Below are 19,543 nucleotides of genomic sequence, written 5' to 3' on the forward strand. Positions count from 1 at the left end.
TGGGGATCCTGAGAATCTCTGTCTCAGCCCGGGTCCTGACCTTCTCTCTGGGTTTGTTACATCCCCCGCAGGAAGGACCACAGTTTCGGGGTGGGGCGGGGGGGGCAGGGGGGACACAGTGAAGCACACACCTGAGAGTGCCCCAGAGCTGTTCACTCATTCATCCCCTTAGTAGGGAGCTGAAGAGTGTTCAGGCCCAAAGATGGTGCTTCTCATGTTTGGGGCATGGCCACTTTACCCCATATGTAGGCACCAGGCTTGGGCGCATCTAGTAATAGGCACATCCTCCAGCCAAAACTATGCCAGACCCGCAGGACCACTTGGCTCATCTCGTGGGTCAGCCTCTCTTCAGCTAAGCTGCTGTTCTGCTTCCAGTCTGACCCCACTTCACCGAAATAGCTTCTCTATTCACCAGTGACCACCATGTCTGACCCTGCATCCAACGGCATCTCATCTTTTGTGGTCTCTCAGGTGAAGGAAATAATGTATACAGTCGTCCATTTCCAAGACAAAGTGCCTTAAATCGGCTTGGGTCAGCAAACTACGGAAGAAACAGGATATGCTAGCCCCTGCTCGGATAGCCGAGGCCTGCTTGTCAGCCCCACCCATCCCCTTAGTTGCCCTAACCCAAAGCAAAGTTTAGTCTAAAACGAAAGTTTACTAGCCTGCAAAATACTCATCAGCCTGCCCAGCTACTTAGGTCCTAAGTCAAAAACTTGAAGAGCCCCTGAGCTAGATAGGATTGCAATGCATTGTGGGCTACAACAAAATGCAGCAAGACAAAAAAAAAAAACAAAACCTTAAAGCCCTACCTAACGATCCAGGAAAATTGTGACCTCACAGTACTCAGCCTATGAGGAGCCCAGGGGAGACCTGTGCACTAGGGGAAATTGCTTATTGAAACTGTGCTGGGCGTGCCTGCCTATCAGACACACGATCTTGCAAGGTTGTCATTAAAAGTCTCACTTTTGTGATGGAGTGAGACTCTGTTCAAAAAAAAAAAAAAACTCTCACTTTTGCTGTTCTCTGGGTCCATTCCTTGGGTTTGGACAGGTGAGTTAGTTTCTCACGCAGGGCCATCAGCCCCTCGTGACCACTCACTCTGGTTGAAGCCCTTTCTCCCCTTCCACATTACCCGACTCTCCCCTGTGGCCATACCTCTTTATCTCTTCTGCCTGGCCTTAAATGTTGGCCTGCCTCAGGTTTCTGCCCCATGAGGCTCTTCTTTCTCTAGCCAGTACTCTCTTCGTGTGATCCCACCCTATCCTGGTGCCACGTTCTCCTCCGATCGGATCCATAACCAAGTCACGTCCGTGTCTACCCATCTGTCCCCTTCAGCGGCTTCTCTCAGCCACCTCCACCACCGACTTAGGCCTACCGCGCTATTTCTCCAGCTGCTCTTGGTTCCTCCGCTCTCGCTCCCTGAAGACCCCTCCAAAGGCAGGTTATCCATTTGGTACTGTGGTGCCATCGAACCAAAGGAACCCAATAGCTTCCTACTGTTCCCAGAGTTAAGAGGATTCCAGGACCAGCACAGCTGAGTCTTTGCGGATCCCTTCCAGCTCCCCGGCAGCAGGACTTCCACCTCCCTCTCTGCTCCAGCCACCCTGGACACCTCTTAGTTCTCTGAGCAAATCTGTTGCCTCCCACCCTAGGGTGAATTGCACACTCCCTCCCCAAAAGCATTCTCCCTTCCCCTCTTCCAATCTCAGCTCGGTCATCACCTCCTCAGGGAAGTCTCACTGATCTCCCAGATGAAGCCAAATCCTCCCTCACTGCATGTTTCCATGCGACTCTGTAGCAGCAGATGCGCTTATGCACTTTGTGTGATTATGCGCTTACTCTGTCATGCCCGCAACTCCCGCTTCCATGGTGCCCCACTGGTTCCATGGACAACCACCAGGTCTGCTTTGCTCACCATTATATTTCTCTCATGAAACACAGTATCTGGAACATAGGAATCAGTCAATAAATAATCATCTGAGGAATCTGGCCCTGTTTCTAGCTTGCTGTATGACTGGGAAAGTTACTTTGTCTTTTTTTTTTTTTTTTTTTTTTTTTTGAGACGGAGGTTTCAGTTTCACTCTTGTTGCCCAGGCTGGAATGCAATGGCACAATCTCGTCTCACTGCAACCTCCGCCTCCCGGGTTCAAGTGATTCTCCTGCTTCAGCCTCCCGAGTAGCTGGGATTACAGGCATGCGCCATCACACCTGACTAATTTTTTGTATTTTTAGTAGAGACAGGGTTTCTCCATGTTGCTCAGGCTGGTCTCAAACTCCCGACCTCAGGTGATCCACCCACCTCAGCCTCCCAAAGTGCTGGGATTATAGGCGTGAGCTGCCGCACCTGGCCCGGTTACTTTGTATGAATACCTGCAAACATTCATACAACATTCATACTTTGTATGAATGCCTGGCCCTGTTACTTTCATTGCCTGAAAACCTCACCTGGGAACCTGTCTCAAAGGGCTAGAGAGATGGTGGTGCCAGTGTGAGATGCGGCAGGTCTAAAACTCTGCAAGGGGAAGGGGAGTCCCGAGCAGGCTTACAGTAGCACTTGAGATCTATCAGAAGAAAGCCACAGGACAGTGGAAAGAAGCCAGGCTGGGTTCAGGAAGACCTAGCGTCGGGCCCACTGCCCCTGACTCCCTGTGTGACCTCAGGCCAGCCCTTGCCTTCTCTGAGCCTCAGTTTTCCTATGACCAGGATGTAAGCTTTGGCCTCCCTGCTGCTGCAGGCCTGCCTGGCTGGCTTGTGTTCTGACCTGGGAAACAATCTCAGTTCTTCAGAGGCAACAAGAGTCCCAGCTCTGCCGCCCGAGATAGATTCCATGCCCTCGTCTACTGGGCCAGTCCCCAGGCCCAGGGTGTCCCAGGCTCAGTGCCCTGGGGCTTGCACGGTGCCCAGCACCTGTCACCCAGCCTGGCACAGAGAGACCTGCCAGTCAGAGCACAGCAGGGACCAGGAAGGCAGTGGCACTGACTGGCAGGGGGTGCCCCAGTGGGCAGGATGAGATGTGGGAAAAGGGCCAGCCAGGAGACGGCCTGTGGGGTTCTGACCCCTGGCCAAAGTCTGCATGGCAGGGTTGCCAATGTTGGCAGCTGCTTCTTTGGCTGCCTGCTGCCCAGAGCTAATGAGTGGGGACAGAGCCAGGACTCGAAGGCGAAGGTGCTGCTTCCTCTGTGCATGTGGGGCAGGCTTGGGGCGGCACGGCGGAGGAGGCACAGATCAGGGCCAGCTAGAGCTATACTCAGAGCATCCTTCGTTTTCTTAGATGAGCCTGAGAGCCCTGACCCTGGCCCTGGATTGAGCTTGACCTTGATCATGGACTGAGCCCAGCCCTGACCCTGGTCACAGACTGAGCCCTGACTCTGGTGACTCACTGAAGAAGGTGTTGAAAGTGGGACAGTTGTTTGAAATCCTGGTAAGAGGTGGGGTTAGAGAAGGCTGCAGTTATCAAATACCCACCATGTCCCTGGCAAATAAGCTAGGAGTGTGTTGTGTGTTTCATAGTTTAATTGCCGCCCAGTCCTATGAGCGAGGTATAATATTATCATTATACCTCATTTTACAGATGAGGTTCCTGAGGCTCAGAGCATTTGCACGACTTGCCCAAGGTCATAGAAGCAGTTAGTACCCAAGGGAGGATGCAGGATCCAGGATTTCAAAATCCAAAAGCTCCCTCCACCTCTTTCTCTGCCTCGATCTCTCATGCACTGGTTGCCCCTCTTGGAAGAGGGGCTGTTGGCACAGGACGCTAACCCAGACTTCCAGAGAAGATGTAGTAACTAGTGAGGAGGCCCCTCCTGGGACCTGGAGCTCTCCTTCCTCCCTGTCTGGCTACTGGCCTTTGGCCAAGGACCCCTGAAGGCAGGGACCTGGGCGGAGGCCCAAAATGACTCACAGGTGACCCATGGTTCATCTCAACAGCCAGAGGGCTGGGCTCAGCAAAAATAACAATAACACGGTGACAGTGATCATAGGACAGTCCCAGGAATAAAGCAGCCCCCACTTGCTGATTATGCCCACTCGAAGCTCACTGGGAGCTCGGCTGTTTACACCCTCTGGTTCTAACAGTGCAGCCCTGGAAACAGGCTGCATTATTCCCATGTGACAGTGAAGGAGGACAAGGCCTAGGGGAGAACATGGATGTGTCTGAGGTCATGTGGCTGGCCAGTGGGAGTGGAGCAGAAGAAGATGACGATTCCCATCTGGCTGCTGGCTCCTGCGGAGGCCAAGGCTCCTTCTCTCCCACCAGATGCTTATGGGAAAAGGGATGAGGGTGGGGAGCAGGCCTGGAGTGAAGCAGGCCTGGGAGCCAGGGTCTACATCTTCCCTGCAGGACCCCTACACCATGGTTTGATTTTCCACCCACACCTCCCACCCATGACATCAGTTCCCGGAGACTCAGAGCCTCGGAATTTTTGTTCAGTGAGAACTTCTCTATGTCCTAGAGTTATAAACACAGCTGGTGTCAGTGGTTGAAGGATGGTTGGCCTGAGACCCACCCCCAGCCAGACTGAAGCCACAGGATTCTCTCCAGATGTTCCCCCATCTCTGCCACCTGGGACCCCTGAGGTGTTCTCATGCCTGAAGCCCTCAGTCAGACTCAAGAAGCATGAGTTCTCCCTGACAAGCTTCTTTGACGCCCACAGAACAGCCTCAGAGGGCAATGCTTGCTTAAAAGCAACCATTCGTGGGGAGATTTGGGGCCATGAAGCAGGCCAGAGGGGGCGTTCCCGGGGTCCTCATTGTGCCCTGCAATGCTGTCTCCTCTGCTTACTCCTGAGCACAGGTAGAGCTGCTGACAGGACTCCTCCTCACTCCCTGGCCATCATGAGCAGCCAGGAGGCTTGGTGCTCCCTCCATGCTGTGTCCAGGTTCCCTCTGCCCTAGCCTGGCCCCTGTGGGTCCCAGGGTCACATGCCACATGGTCTAGCTTCTAGTGGAGTGAGGGAGGCCATTGAGCAGGGGCTGGGGCTCTGGGCACCAACTTAGCTCCCCCTCCCTGTGTGCTCCCTGATTCTGTCAACCCTCCCTATACACACTAAGTTTCCAGCAGAAGGAGCTGCCCTGGAATCCCATTGATGTCCTCATCCTTGCTCCTTCTCTGAGGCTCCACTGTCCATCCAGAAATCTGTGAGATACCAAGCACTGTTGTCAGGGAGGAGCTGAGCTCAGAGGTGCTTAAGGGATATGCCACACAGTCAGCAGCGGTGGAGCCAGGAGCCAGGACTCAAAGTCAGTGTCTTCAGGGCCAAGCCAGTTACGCAAATCTGAAGTTCATGGTGTGTGAAGCCACAGAGAGCAGAAGCGACTATGGCAAACTGGAGCTCACCTGGCTCATACAGAGGAGCAGCCCCAGTCCCTCCCACTGATCTCTACATGGAAGAACGAGGGCATGGGTTGTCAATCCTCTCTATTTTTATTTATTTTTAATTATTAGTATTTTTTATGTGTAGAGATGGGGTCTCACTATGTTGCCCAGGCTGGTTCAAACTCCCGGCCTCAAGTGATCCTCTGACCTTGGCCTCACAAAGTGCTGAGATTACAGGGAGCCGCCCCAGACCTCAGAACTTGGACTGAACACCACACAAGTTAGGAGGGGAATGAGAATCAGAATGTCTTGGGAATCAGAAGAGTCCGGTGATTTCGTGTGCGTGTGTGTGTGTGTGTGTGTGTGTGTGTGTGTGTGTGTGTGTTTTGAGATGGAGTCTTCCTCTATTGCCCAGGCTGGAGTGCAGTGGCGCAATCTCGGCTCACTGCAACCTCTGCCTCCTGGGTTTGAGCAATTCTCCTGCCTCAGCCTCTGAAGCAGCTGGGTTGTGGGCAGGTGCCCACAACCACACCCAGCTAGGGTTTTTTTTATTTTTAGTAGAGACAGGGTTTCACCATATTGGCCAGGCTGGTCTCGATCACCTAACCTCGTGATCCGCCCGCCTCGGCCTCCCAAAGTACTGGGATTACAGGCGTGAGCCACCACGCCTGGCCAAGTCCAGTGAGTTCTGTGGGGTCAGGAAGTTTGACTTGATGTCTGGCCCTCATTCCTCCTGCCCTAAGGCTGCATACGTGAGAAAGGGGCTACTCAGAAGAGTGGCTGTTCTGAGCCACTGAGAGGATCTTGTATCCTGGCAAGTCCTGCCAGATTGTCTCATCCAGGCCCACACCTTCCAAGGGGACTGTCATTGCATCCCCATAGGACTGTGATGTTGACTGGCAGGTCCACCCTCCTCCCATGGCCTAAGAAGATGGCTCCCAGGGCCCCTCACACACTATGCCACAGGGAAGGCCACAGGACAGCCACTCCAAAGGCTGACAGACAGTGCAGACAGTGGCCCTTCCTGGCCCTGCATCACCTCCAGACTCAGAAAGAGCAAAAATGTATTTCTGAAAAATGAGGAAATCCCCTTCCCAGAAGAGGGTAGAAGGTGCAACAATGCCAGCACACCGGGACTTGAGCCTGACTTTGCGCTGTCACAAAGCTCTGTGGGCTGTGGAGTTTTCCTTGTCTGCCGTGGGTGGAAATGAGGCTTGCCCACTGTTAGACGCGTCACTCTTGTAAACAGACCACCAGGCAGGCTTTGTGTGAGCAACGTGGCTGTTTATTCACCCGGGTGCCAGCAGGCTGAGTCTGAAAAGAGTCAGTGGAGGGCGATGGGATAGGAGTTGGTGTTTTTTTTGAGACAGAGTTTTGCTCTTGTTGCCCAGGCTGGAGTGCAGTGGTGCGATCTCAGCTCACTGCAGCCTCCGCCTCCCGAGTTCAAGGGATTCTCCTGCCTCAGCCTCCTGAGTAGCTGGGATTACAGGCATGCGCCACCGCGCCTGACTAATGATGTATTTTTAGTAGAGACCGGTTTTCACCATGTTGGTCAGGCTGACCTCAGATGATCCGCCCACCTCAGCCTCCCAAAGTGCTGGGATTACAGGCATGAGCCACCACCCCTGGCAGGAGTTGGTGTTATAGGTTGGGGCAAGTGGTCAGTTAAAGGTGGTCATCTATTTTAGGGGGGGGAAGGGCATCACTGGATGCATGGTCACAAGGGTAGGGGTTATTTATTACAAACAGACATGGTCATAAGGGTGGGGGTTATCAGTTGCAAGCAGAGGGGAAGGTGGGGTAGAGGGGGGTCTTGAGAAACCCAATGTCCAGTGGGGAAGCTTTGCAAGGCTGAGCAGGAACAATGGCTGCAGGTTGCAGGGGGACAGCAAGTAGTTGAGGCAGGAACAAGTTGTTTCACTTATTTCTGTGGCCACCTGGTTACTTGTGGTGACTTCAGACTTTCTGGCTCCTGGGGACCGTCCAGAGGTGTATGTGCGGGTCACCAAGTCTGTAATGGCCAGGCTTGGACATGGAGGCCTGATACCCACACTTTCGGATGAAGTGTGAGTAGGGGTGGGGTGGGACAGCAGCATCCTTGTTTGAAGGAAGATCTTTGCCTTTGCTAGAGCGCTCCTCTGAGTTTCTGGGGAGGTGCCCTTTCTTTTTCCCAGAGCAGCCCCCACGCCCTGCAGGCAAGCGCAGGGAAGGAGCCGGCCTCTCATGGAACCGGGATCTCCTGGCCTCCAGTTGACGCCCTCCTTGCTCCAGAGTCAGTTATTCTGTAAACTGAGGCCCACCTGCAGTGTTGTAGCACCATCAGCAATTAGTGATGCTTCATTAGAGTCCAATTAATAAATGAAACCCAGGGTGAGAGGCCCTCGAGTTGCTGAGAATAACAGCCCTGCTCATGCAGTAAGTGGCAGCCTCCTGGGGCTCAAAATCCTCAAGGACCTGATGCCCTGCCTTCAGCATGGGACTGGAGGAGGCAGCAGCATGGACTGGGGGTTTTATTGACAGGCTGTTGTCTGGTGAAGCAGGGGTGAGGAGAGAAGGGAGCTTCAGCACTGACTCCCTGGCTCAGATCTCAGCTCCTCCTTTGAGAAGTCCCTGGGCACAACTTCCTGCCCAGCAATCCCAGGGGAGGTTGACCAAGGCCAGAGGTGTAAGAACCAGGGCTCTCGCCTCCTGCCCGCCTGGCCTCAGAGGACACTGCTTGTGGCCATGGCCAAAAGGGGCCTTGAGAGGGACATAGTCAGGGGAGAACCACAGCCTCCCTCTCCTGACTCCCCCAGCCCATGCTCCCAAGCCAGCACTTAGATCAGCCACACAGCGCCTCTCGAGCCTCACATTCTCTCCTCCAAGTGGGAAGATCCTCCATCTCTCTGTTCAAGCCCTGCCTCCTCCAGGTTTAGGGTCAGAAACACAGGAACCCAGCCTTTGGCCACCCCATTCAGACGGCTGTCTCTGCAGAAGCCAACTCCTCACCTCCTCCACCTTCCAGGGATTGAGGCAGGCCTAGCCTATGGCCTGGGAGTCTGGCTGCCTCTTGGACTTATGGAGGAAGGAGGCAGGCCTCCCTGGCTCAGAAGCTGGCATGGAGGAAGCAGGTAGAGGGGAATTGCCCTACCTTCTCAGGAAAGACGGAGGCCCCACCATGACATCCGACAGCTGGCCTGGAGGACTGCCAATTCCCTTACCTCCCTCTGGGTTTCCCAGGAGAGCCAGCAATGGGCTATGATAGACCAGGTCAAAGGGGCTTAAGACCTCCTAGTCCATCAACTTGGCTCGCTGCAAACTCTGCCTCCCGTGTTCAAGCGATTCTCCTGCTTCAGCCTCCTGAGTAACTGGGATTACAAGCGCATGCCACCACGCCTGGCTAATGTTTTGTATTTTTGGTAGAAACGGGATTTTACTGTGTTAACCAGGCAAGTCTTGAACTCCTGACCTCAGTTGATCCACCCGCCTCCGCCTCCCAAAGTGCTGGAATTAGAGGCATGAGCCACCACGCCCGGTCAAGATCTGCTCTTTATCCATCCTTCTCAGTGCCTGCCTGACAGCTTCCCTCCCAAGGTGCTTCTGGGAACATCCCTCTAGCCTTTTAGGATTTATAAGCCTGCCCAGCCAGGACCCCGGCAGCCACAGCAGACCTGAGTCGGTGCCCTCCTCTTTCCTTTGCTCTCCTGGTGGCAGTCCTGGGATTGGCACTCAAAACAAGCCAGACCACCTGTGCCCTGCCTTCTGAAGCTCTGCCCAGGAGGAGGTCAGGCCTTGACTAGTGTTCCTGCTTTGAGGCTTTGAGGGGAGTCAAAGGCCAAGAGGACAGGCAGGGCAGGTGGGGCAGGTGGGCTCAGGTGTGAAGAGAAGACCCCGGAGGCAGCTTGAGGGCTGGCAGGTTAGAGGGTGGGTAGAGTATGGTACTCACACCTCTCTGGGAAGCTTTTGTGCATGTACAGATGTGTGTGTGCATGCACTTGTGTGCGTGTGTGTGCGTGTGCATGTGTGGATGTGTGTGTATCCCCTGGGGTGAGGGAGAAAGTGGCTCATGAGCACTCTTGCTTTCTCTCCACCAAGTCCCGTGCTTTTCCCCTGCTCACTTTTTCCTCACCGCTGCAGCCCCCAGGAACCAGATGACACATTTTCCCTTAGTCGTGACCTTGCAGAAGGAAAGCAAAGTCCTTGTTCCCTCCCACTCACAGATGTGCTTGGGCCTGGCCCCCTCACTCCCTGCTAGGGTGGGAGCCCCAGAAATGCCTGGCTAGGGACTGGAGTTTGTCAAAGACACACACACTTCCAGTAGCCTGTTACCATCTCCTGTTATAGATGAAGAAAATACGGTACCTGGCGGGTCCGCCAGGTTGAAGGTGGTTTACATTTTCCTGCAGGTTGGTCTCAGGGCTGCTGCACTGCACCTCTAAACCCAATTCCAGTCCTATCCTGGCATGGCTGCCCAGGCTGTGGCTGGATTAAATCTGGCCCTGAGACAGCAGACATCACCCATTAGCTCCTCCTGGCCCTGAATGTCTGGAGCTAGCAGGTCCAAACCAACAGGGCAGGTCTTTGGGGGGACGGGAGGGAGGTCTCTCCTTGCAGACAGCCTGAGAAGAGGCCTATGGGGGTGGATCTTGGAGAGCTCTCCTGGGCTCTAAGACTGCATTGGGAGCCCCAAGGGAACCTGGGGACCTAGAACTCAGCCACATGCCCATCTGCAGGGTGCAGAATGGGGGCTGGGAGCAGGGAGAGAGCTGGTCCCCTGCTCTTATTCTGTGAAGAATCAGAAGCCCTTCTTGCTCTCCAGATTCTAGAATAGCATCAGGGCTGGGAAGAGTCAGCTGTGCCAGGAAAAGCCATTACCCTGACAGCCCCCCTCCACCTGATAAAAGCCTCCCCATTCCCCTGGGGCCTCCCCCTCCCACCCAGTTGCTTTATCTGTGCTCACCTAGCCCTGATGACCTTCCTTGTATTAGATGGGGTGGGGAGGTGAGGAAAATAGTTGCTTAACTGTTTCTATGCCGGAGAGAAGTCAGCACCTGCTCCCTTGCCTTGCCCCATGGCCCTTTCCCACCTCCTTGCACCTGGGAATTAATTCCTCCTGCCAGCCTCCCAGGAGCTTGCAGGGGTTGGGGGGATACAAGGATAGAAGACAGGCTGGCAAGTATGGGGCATGGGGTACAACCTGAATCCTGTCACTCTGCTGCCTGTGACTTCACATCTTCAGTTGTGTCTTCTCTGTGCACACAGAGCCACATGAAGATCCCTGGGAATCCCCCAGGAATGTGCCCGTGCAGGTGCAGGTTTTGTGCCCAGCTCTGGGGTTGACATTTGGGTGCAGAAGGACTGACTTCCTCCTGACACACCCTTGGCACTTCCATCCTGCTGTTTCTGTGCAGGTTCCTGAGGAGGGAGGCTGTGAGGCCTCATTGTGCACTAACTATATATCCGTAAGTAGTAGATCGGGTGGCTGGGTAGCACAGGGAGGCTGCTCAGAGCCTGAGGTCTCTGACTTTGCTGGGGCAGCTGTCAGGAGCGGGAGCCGGATGCAGAGTGTCGTATGAGGTGCTTAGATTGCACCCCTCGGTCAAGCCTGGTCACAGAACCAGAGGGAAAAAGGGACCTAAGGGTAGAGGGAGCAAGCTGATCATCCCTGCCAGGCTTCTGCCCTCCATCTCCAGCCTGGCAGCCTCCCACACGCTCCTTTGCAGGCGTGAGGAGCACGTTCTGCAGGGCCTGCGGAGGTGATGTGTATGGATGGACGCTCATCTGAGAAGGACTCTGGCTGTCTGAGAGATGCCCCTTTTCACTCCAGCTCGTACTCAGCGCCTCCCTCCTTCCCCTTCGTGCTGCCATCAGGCAGGTCCTCTTAAGAAAAGGCCCAGACTGCCTGGTGGTGCAGCCTGTAATCACAGCTACTCGGGAGGCTGAGGCAGGAGAATTGCTTGAACCCAGGAGGCGGAGGTTGCGATGAGCCGAGATTGCGCCATTGCACTCCAGCCTGGGTAATAAGAGCGAAACTCCATCTCAAAAAGAAAGAAAAAGAAAGAAAGAAAGAAAGAAGGAAGGAAGGAAGGAAGGAAGGAAGGAAGGAAGGAAGGAAGGAAGGAAGGAAGGAAAGAAAGAAAGTGCCCAGGCCGTTTTGTATCACAAACAAGGGCATCACATGAACTGGGGCTTCCTGGGTGCTGGGAGCTGAACATGCTTTCTTTCTGGTCCTTATAACCGCTCTCTGAGGGGGGTACTATTGAAAAAGGAGGAACTTAGATGCAGGAGGGGTGATTCCACCAGGATAAACGTGGACTCCAAATCCAGCTCTGAGTCACTCCCAAGCTTGTGCTCTTTCCAGGATTCCACACCTTGGCCAGAGCAGCCAGCCAGACATCCACAATTGTAGTCCCAAAGTTGGGGACATGATGGGGAGTAATCACACCAGGGCAAAGGTCGCAGAAGGGTCAATGAGGCTAAGCTCTCCAGTGCTATGGGATAATAACAAGGAATTATATTTATATTTTAATAGTTTAAGGTACTAAGAATTATGTACCTTAAATTATGTACCTTGGCACTTAGCAACGTGCCAAGCACTACACACATTCATTCCTTTCATTCCCACTGCAGCCCTGCAGGCACCGGTACCATCTTGTTTTATAGATGAAGAAAGTAAGGCACCACAGATTCTGTACCTTGCCCAATGTCACACAGCTGGTAGTAGGTAGAGCTGGGATTTGGAACTCAAAATGCCTGGCTGCAGGGTCCCTGTTACAATCACTGTGTCACACTGCCTCTCAATCGAAGCAGAGCGGGAGTCCTCAGTTGACCCCTGGAGCTGGGGGATGGAACCCACCGAAGCATGGTTACCCACAGGAGCAGGACTCTGAGGAGTGGAGGCAAGGAGCCAGGTTACAGCATCACTTAAATCTAAAGGACAGAGGGAGCGTGAGGACCAGGGGGCTCCAGAGGGCTTCCAGGAGGAGAGGAACAAGCTGGGCTGGGGAGAACAACATTGATGTTGCAAATGCACAGAGCAGATGGGATCTCAGCTAACTGGCCTGCCCCACTCTCCCTTTGGGGGCCTTGAGGGTGGAACAAGGGCTGGTGGGGATGACATCTTTGCTTCCATCCTGGGGTGCCGTTTGTGCACCTTGCCTCCCCCCTACAAGGGGTACGGTGTGGCTCCCCCTGCTACAGGACCTCTGGGATGACTCCTTAGCCTGTGACTGCTGCAGTTAATGGAGCAGCACTGCAGATGGCCCTGGCCTACTAACCTCTTCTACAGGAGAAGAATTCACTCTCTCCTGAGCCGTTTGACGGCTCTGCATCTCAGATACCTGTGAGGTGCAATGGGATGCAGAGGGCCCAAGCTCACACGCCACCTTGGATAGGCCAATCCTAAACAATCTGAGTGCTGCAGGGCTGGGAAGCCCTTGCCAACACCCCCTCCCCCCAGGCCCGGACCCAGCTCCAGGGGCCCACCTCCAGGGGCCCAGCCCACGGCTCTGCACCAGCAGGCATCACAGAAGGCACCATATGCGTGCTTCATTACAAGCATTTAGAACTGGGATTGCTGGGCGGAGCCTAGAATCTGGGCCAGAAGTTTAGGGAAATAAGGTGAAGAATAGAGGACAGCCAGGCGGGGCACCGCCCAGCCACCCTGCCTAGAGGCTTCCTCCCACCAAACAGAACCTAGAGAAGAGGAAGGCCGAGCACGCGGGCACCAACTGGAGAGCCCTCCCGCACGAGGACATCTACCCCCACCCCCACCCCTGCCCTGAGCCTAAGTGAGAGGCCTGTGTCTGAGTGAAGGCCTCAGCAGTGGCCAGCAAGACAGTGTGGTCACTTGGGCTGGCAGGGGAGCTGGGGGAGAGGCCTGGAGTCCCCTGGGCCTGGGATGTCATGAGAGTCATGTGTGTGGGAAGGAGCTCTCCATGTTCTGTCCACCTTTCACTCAGATTTATGGACAGTGGAGCCTGGAAGGGGGATAAGCAACAGACAGGACCCCTCCCTCTGACTTACTCTGCCCCTGTTCTCCCCAGGAAAACCACATCTGAGGAAAAGAACAACCAGAGCTCCAAGGCAGTCACATCTGTGACCTCAGAGCCCACCAGAGCCCCTATCTGGGGGGACACGGTGAACGTGGAGATCCCAGCTGAGGATGCAGGGCGAGAAGGTGAGGTGGGGGCTGGGCGGGACCTGCATGTGCAGGCAGCGGGGGAACACGGCCAAGGACCTAGGGCAGAAGCAGGCTCCCTTTCAGCACAGCTGGTAGCCACCTGAACACTTCTCTGGGCTCAGTTAAAAGCACTTAGAACAAATCATAATACTGTCACGCCTCATCTCCCCATCCTGCTCGAAAAATGAGTTGTTCCACATAAATGAATTTTCCAGACAATGCAAGCTTATCTTTTTTTATGACTGTTGTTATTATTTTCATGGCTGTTATTACTGCCGTCTCCCACTGAAACAGGACATTACAGCATCCCAGCACGTCCCTACACATCGCTCACTGGAGTCACCACCTCCCAGGAGGAGCAATGCTGCTTCCATTGCTTAAGAGAACATTGAGGTTCAGGGAATTTAACTGGCTTAAGCTGAAGACCGAGGACCAAGGACTCCACATGGCATGCTCTCACTGCAGCTCCAGGGTTCTTGCTGCTTCCATTTGATTTTTAAAAAAATATTTGGAAGGTCCCTAGAATGGATCCCTATTCCTTCCTAGTCCTCCCCAGGTCTCAGCCTGAGCCAGCAGGTGCCACGTACACGCATGCATGTGCACACTTGTATCTACTTTCACACTGGGGGTCTGTTGGACTGTGGGCTGAGCTCCTGGGGGAGCTCAGCGGGGCGCATGGAAATGCTGACTGGTTGATGCCCAGACTGTGCGGCATCGCATCGGGCACTGTCAGCACAGACCAGAGGTGCCTGATGATGTCTCTGATCTTATCTAGTCGGAACCTCAGACTTGCTTCTTGCAGGTGGTCTCTCCCTGAGAGGACAGGCTTTGCCTCTCTCCCTTGAAATCTTGCCAGGGACCTAGACAGAACTCCTTGTTCTCCTCACAAAGAGCAGAAAGCCAGCTGAAGACTGTGGAAGGGGAGAAAAGAAACAGAGCAGGAGCCTCCATAAAAGGGGAAGGAACTAGTTCTAGGTCAAGCCAGAGAATTTTTCTTTTCTGTCTGTAAAGGGATAGGTGGAGCTCCTGGGATGCTTTAACAAGATGCAAAAAAGGAGGAAAAATTGACCTAAGATTTCATGCAGAGGCACATGCGTGCCTGTGTGTGCATGTCTTTGTGAATGCCTGCATGCTGGTTCATGCGCATGTGTGAATGTGATGCGTGCTGTGTCTACTTGTAGGCATGCGTGTCTGTGTGTCTTGTGTGTGTGTATGTGTGTGTGCGTGGGTGTGTCTGGCTGCAACAGTGTGGTGTGTGTGTGTCTGGATGGATCTGGATGGTGGTGTGTGCCTTGCAGTGCATGAGTATGTGCAGTTTGTGTGCATGCTTAGTGTGTGTATGCATGCATGCATGTATTTATGTGGCTGGTGGGAAGTTAGAGGTTGTGGCGAGTGGACCTGAGCTGGGATCCTGCCCTGGGCTCTACACACTTGGGGTAACAGAGGGAAAAATATAATGAGGTCAGTGACCCCAGGGCCCATTGTGCAGCAGAGAGAGGGGCAGGACTAACTGCAGGAGGGACAAGAGAGTGGGGAGGCCGTCTGGGCAGGCGGGGAATATTGGCAGGCGCCTCATTGCAGATTGAAGTAGCTGGATGGTTGTTGGAACCGGTTGCTGTGGTGATGTCTGCGGTGGGGGTGGGGGAGATAGGGGCCAGGCCAAGAGGCGGGGGAAGGATGGGAGGTAGCTCAAGGACGTGTTAATGAAAAGCAAAGGGGAGTTTCAGACCCTGTGTCAGGGCCAAAGCAGGCGGGTGGCAGAAATAGCTTGTTGGCCACACAAAGGGAGCGGTGGGAGGCCGGAAGGGCACAATGCCCAGAGAGGAAGCTGATGAAGCGTGTTTGTAGCATGCAGACAGGAGCAGGGAGGAGTGGCTGTCCATTACCCCCAATTCCAGCTCATCTGATGACTGCCCACACAGAGCTCCAAAAATAGAGGGTGCGGAAAATGCACGGCACTCACCTCTCCTTCAACCCTGGCAAATCCCAACTGGATCTGGGGACTCCTGGTCCATGGTGAGTGGGCATAAGGGGCTTCAGTCTGCCCAGCTCCTGGTAGTGCTTTGGCTGGGAGCATTGGAATCCCCCAGCTGAGTTTCCTCAGGTCTGCCCACAGCAGGGTTTGTGTATGGAGAGCTGCAGCCACGAGGAGTGCTTGCACAGAATGTTATAGCTTGGGAGAAAACAGTCTTCTCCCTACCACAATCCAACGGGAGAGACACGGTTTCTTTATTCAAGTCTTAACCTGCCGAAGAGCAGGAACATAAAGCTCAGAGGGGCTAAAAGATTTGCTAACAGTCACAGAGCAAGTGAGTGTCTTGATACTAGAACTCAGGTCTGCTGACTTCAAATCTTTGCCTCAGTCTCCTTTCTTCAAGCCAATCTCAACACCTTTGGTGCCCTTTCCTCCTTCTTTCCTTTGAGCACGGATCCCATGTGGCCAGTTCTTGAGACACCTTGGCAAGTGTTCAGGGTAGCTGTGGGGAAGACAGAGAAAGGAAGAATACTTAGCAAAGCCCTCAGCTTTCTTCTCAAAATGACCCATCCAGCTCCAAATGACCCAGTTGCTGAGCCCACTGAACCTGCAGAGCCCTCAAGGGCCAGCTGCTGTCCCTGGTGCTGAAATTTCTTGTCTCAAGAGAAGCAGAGGGCAAGGGGCCCCGTTTCCCTCAGGCACGCGTCTCCGCCCCATCCTCCATTTCCTATTCTTCTCTGTTTTGTATCATTTCTTACCCCATCTTTCTCATTCCTGCTCCATTCCTCCTCTATCCTTCTCCTTCTTTTCTCCCCATCTCTTCTTCCTCCTCAAATCATAGGTTTCTAGAATAGAAAGATGCCTTGGGTGTCACCAAATCCAACCCTTCCCATCATCTACTTTCTAGATGTGTGATGTTGATCAAGTTATATAACCCTCTAAGCCCCACTGCTCATATTTTAAGAAGAGAGATGATGATACCCACCTGAGGGGTTGTGGTGAGAATTTGTTGGAATCATGGCTGAGATGTGCCCATCCCCATGCCTGCCACATAGTAGATGCTCACTAAATAATCATAGCAGTCCTGCCTACTAAACAGCACTGTCATGATTATTTATAGGACATTGGTATTCTCCTTAAAATTTATACTGGCTGGGCATGGTGGCTCATGCCTGTAATCCCAGCACTTTGGGAAGCCGAGGTGGACAGATCCCCTGAAGTCAGGAGTTCGGGACCAGCCTGGCCAACATGGCAAAACCTTGTCTCTACTGAAAATACAAAAATTAGCTAAGCATGGTGGTGAGTGCCTGTAATCCCAGCTACTTAGGAGGCTGAGGCAGAAGAATCACTTGACCCAAGGAGGCGGAGGTGGCAGTGAGCTGAGATCATGCCACCACACTCCAGCCTGGGTGACCAAGTGAGACACTGTCTCAAAAAAAAAAAGTTTATACCAATGTTCATGCCATTTTATGAGACAATATAGTCTCTTTGGGAGGTGTTTACCAAGTGGTCCATTATTCTTAGTATTTAGACCAGGTTTCCCTGACTTGTAGTAGACTTTTATTGATAGCTGCATTAAAGGATTTCTTGAGCAAATCACTTTTTCCAACTGAAATTCAGTCTCTCCACCTGCAACATGTGTGAGATAATCTCTCCCCATCCTTGTGCCATCAAGAGCTGGCACAAGCGTTTGTGACCAAGAGAAGGAGTCTTATTCCTGGAAAGAGGTGCTATGCCTGTTTGCCTGTGTACTCAGTGTGTGCACATGTGCGTCTGTTGTCACAGGGGTCTGAACTCAGTTCTGTGTGTGTCTGTCTCTGGGCTGGGAGTTTCTAGACCACTGGAGAAAATTGCATGTTGGGGTCCTAACAGCAGCTGGCACGGAGCCTCGCCCTGTGTAGGGGCTTAGACTGCGCTTGTGGGTTTGTGTGCACAGGGGTGACCCACACATGTGCGTGCATGTTGATTTACTGTGTGGCCCCTGCTCTCTACCCTTGGTGATGTCTCTCACCTCTCACTGTCTCCCCTTACTGGGAGGGAAAGGGGTCCATTTAAAACAGAATCTGTGCTCATTTCTTTTATTTCCAGATGTGATTCTCCAGGTGGTAGACAACAAACAGAAAGAGGAGTTGTTGTCCTACAAAATACCCGTCAAGTACCTGCGTGTCTTCCACCCCTACCACTTTGAGCTGGTGAAGGTGAGTCAGAGGCCCGAGGAAGTGCAGGGAGAGCAAGTGGGAACCACCTCAATGCCCCCAGATTTTGCCTCAGAGCAGCCCTGGGCATCACACCCACCCACAGCGTGACAAGTCTAGGACGAGGTGGGGCTCAAGAGACACAGCTCCTGCCACATACACAAGAGTGATGTCTACAAGAATTTAGAATTCTCCAAATTCATCTCTGTGAAACAGCTGATGATTACAGGACAGCTGCCACATTAAATGAATACACCAGTTAAAGATATATTCTGATTTCGCAAATGTTAAAAGAAGAGAGGATCTAAAAATCGAAGAAACACAATAGTTACAGAGTACCTGCTGCTTCCAGGCCCTGTGCTAGACACGTCACACCCCCCTGTAATTCTCAAGCTAAATGACATTTTGCAGACGCGGGACTGGGACCTGAGGAGAAAAATCTCCTCCTTCTGGGTCACAGAGCAAGTGAGCAAGTGAGTGGCAGAGTTGAGGGTGAGCCCAGGTCATGCCGTGTTCCAGGCCAGTTCCTTCTGAGCTGCCTCCACATGCTGCCTTGGTCAGAAGGCCCAGCGGAGTTGGGGGGTACACGGGATAAAGCATTTCCTGGAATGAACCCCTGTAGTGAGCAACTGGGTTCAAGCCATGAACTGAGGGGCCTGAGGCTCCTCACTCCAAGGTTGGACCTCCCAGGCCAGACCCCTGCCTGTCCTCCCTCCTAGTGCTGAGGGGTAAGGGGTAGAATTCACTCTCTTATTGCTCAAAGACTTATGAAGCACCCACTATGTGCCAGGAGATAGGCAGATGCATCATATTCCTCTCCCCACTATGCACTCCAGACCCCAATAGTGGCAGACAGTAATGGACAATGCAAAGCCAGATTGTCAGGGTTCTATCCCAGGCTTGCTGCCTCCTAGCTGGATACCCATGGGAAGCAAGCCACTTAACCCCCAGGCCTCCATCCTCATTGGCAAAGCTGGCACAGTCATTTTGAGGGTCCCATGCAATGATAGGCAAGGTTCTTGGCACACAATAGGTGCTCAGTTTGGTCAGCTCCCCTTCTCCCTCCCTCCCTCCTCTGGGTTGGCACTGAACTTTCTTCTAAGCCACTCTTCAACTGCGGGCTTTTACCTTCCTTTTACCTTCCCTTAGGGTTTTACCTTCCCTCAGGCCCCACAGAGAACCCCAATCCCAAGGCTTCAGGGAAGTAAAAGAGAGATAGTTACTCACCCTGAGAGACTAGGCACTTGAGCCGTAATTCTGGGGGCATCACCCAGGCCCCCTGGCTGCCTGTTTACTTACAGCCCAGGCCTTGTTATCACGTCCTTACTGGTGAGCAGACAGGCAGTGGTCCTTGTGAGGGTGATGAAATATTCAAATGGAAAAGGGAAGATTTATTATATTGATCTCCTTGGAAGGGCTCGCAGGGACCATGAGCTTTAATTATCAGCTCGGAGCCCCAGTGGAGCAATGCCCAGTGATTGTCTGCAGTGGGCTGGATTTATGGCCATGATCTGCCCCTTAGACGCTCTCCTTCCTCTGTGTCTTCTGCCCCCACACTGTCTCCAGCCCACTCAGTCTGGGAAAGCCGATGAAGCCACTGCCAAGACTCAGTTGTACGCAACAGTCGTTCGGAAGAACAGCTTCATCCCCCGCTATGTCGGCTGCAACCACGCAGCTCTGGAGGTACCAGGGCTGGGGCCCTCAGGGGTGGGGGTGGGATGGGGTGGGAAGGGGCCAAGCTTTGAGCAGGCCCCACACCTTGCCCTTGGCCCCTTCTGGCTGGCCTGAGGGTGTGGAGCGGAGGCGTCAACAATGAAAAAAGCAGCCAGGCCTTTCCAAAATAGCAAAAGGAGTTTGTGAAGACAAGCCCTTTGGCAGCAATGATGAGGATGAAG

At 53.4% G+C, this 19,543-nt stretch overlaps 1 protein-coding gene across 1 annotated transcript in view; it reads left to right on the forward strand.

The window, feature by feature from the left end:
• The window catches only part of LOC116527673 (coiled-coil domain-containing protein 33-like), a 54,700-nt gene that overhangs the window by 11,866 nt on the left and 23,291 nt on the right, over positions 1-19,543 (forward strand). The window contains exons 3-5 of the mRNA XM_032244814.1: positions 13,342-13,475; positions 17,542-17,651; positions 19,215-19,331. Of these exons, the coding sequence (XP_032100705.1) occupies positions 13,342-13,475; positions 17,542-17,651; positions 19,215-19,331 (361 nt within the window). The remainder of the gene's footprint in view (positions 1-13,341; positions 13,476-17,541; positions 17,652-19,214; positions 19,332-19,543) is intronic.

This window comes from Sapajus apella, unplaced genomic scaffold, assembly GCF_009761245.1.
Source record: "Sapajus apella isolate SASKATOON/1434 unplaced genomic scaffold, GSC_monkey_1.0 scaffold55, whole genome shotgun sequence".
Taxonomy (NCBI): Eukaryota; Metazoa; Chordata; class Mammalia; order Primates; family Cebidae; genus Sapajus; species Sapajus apella.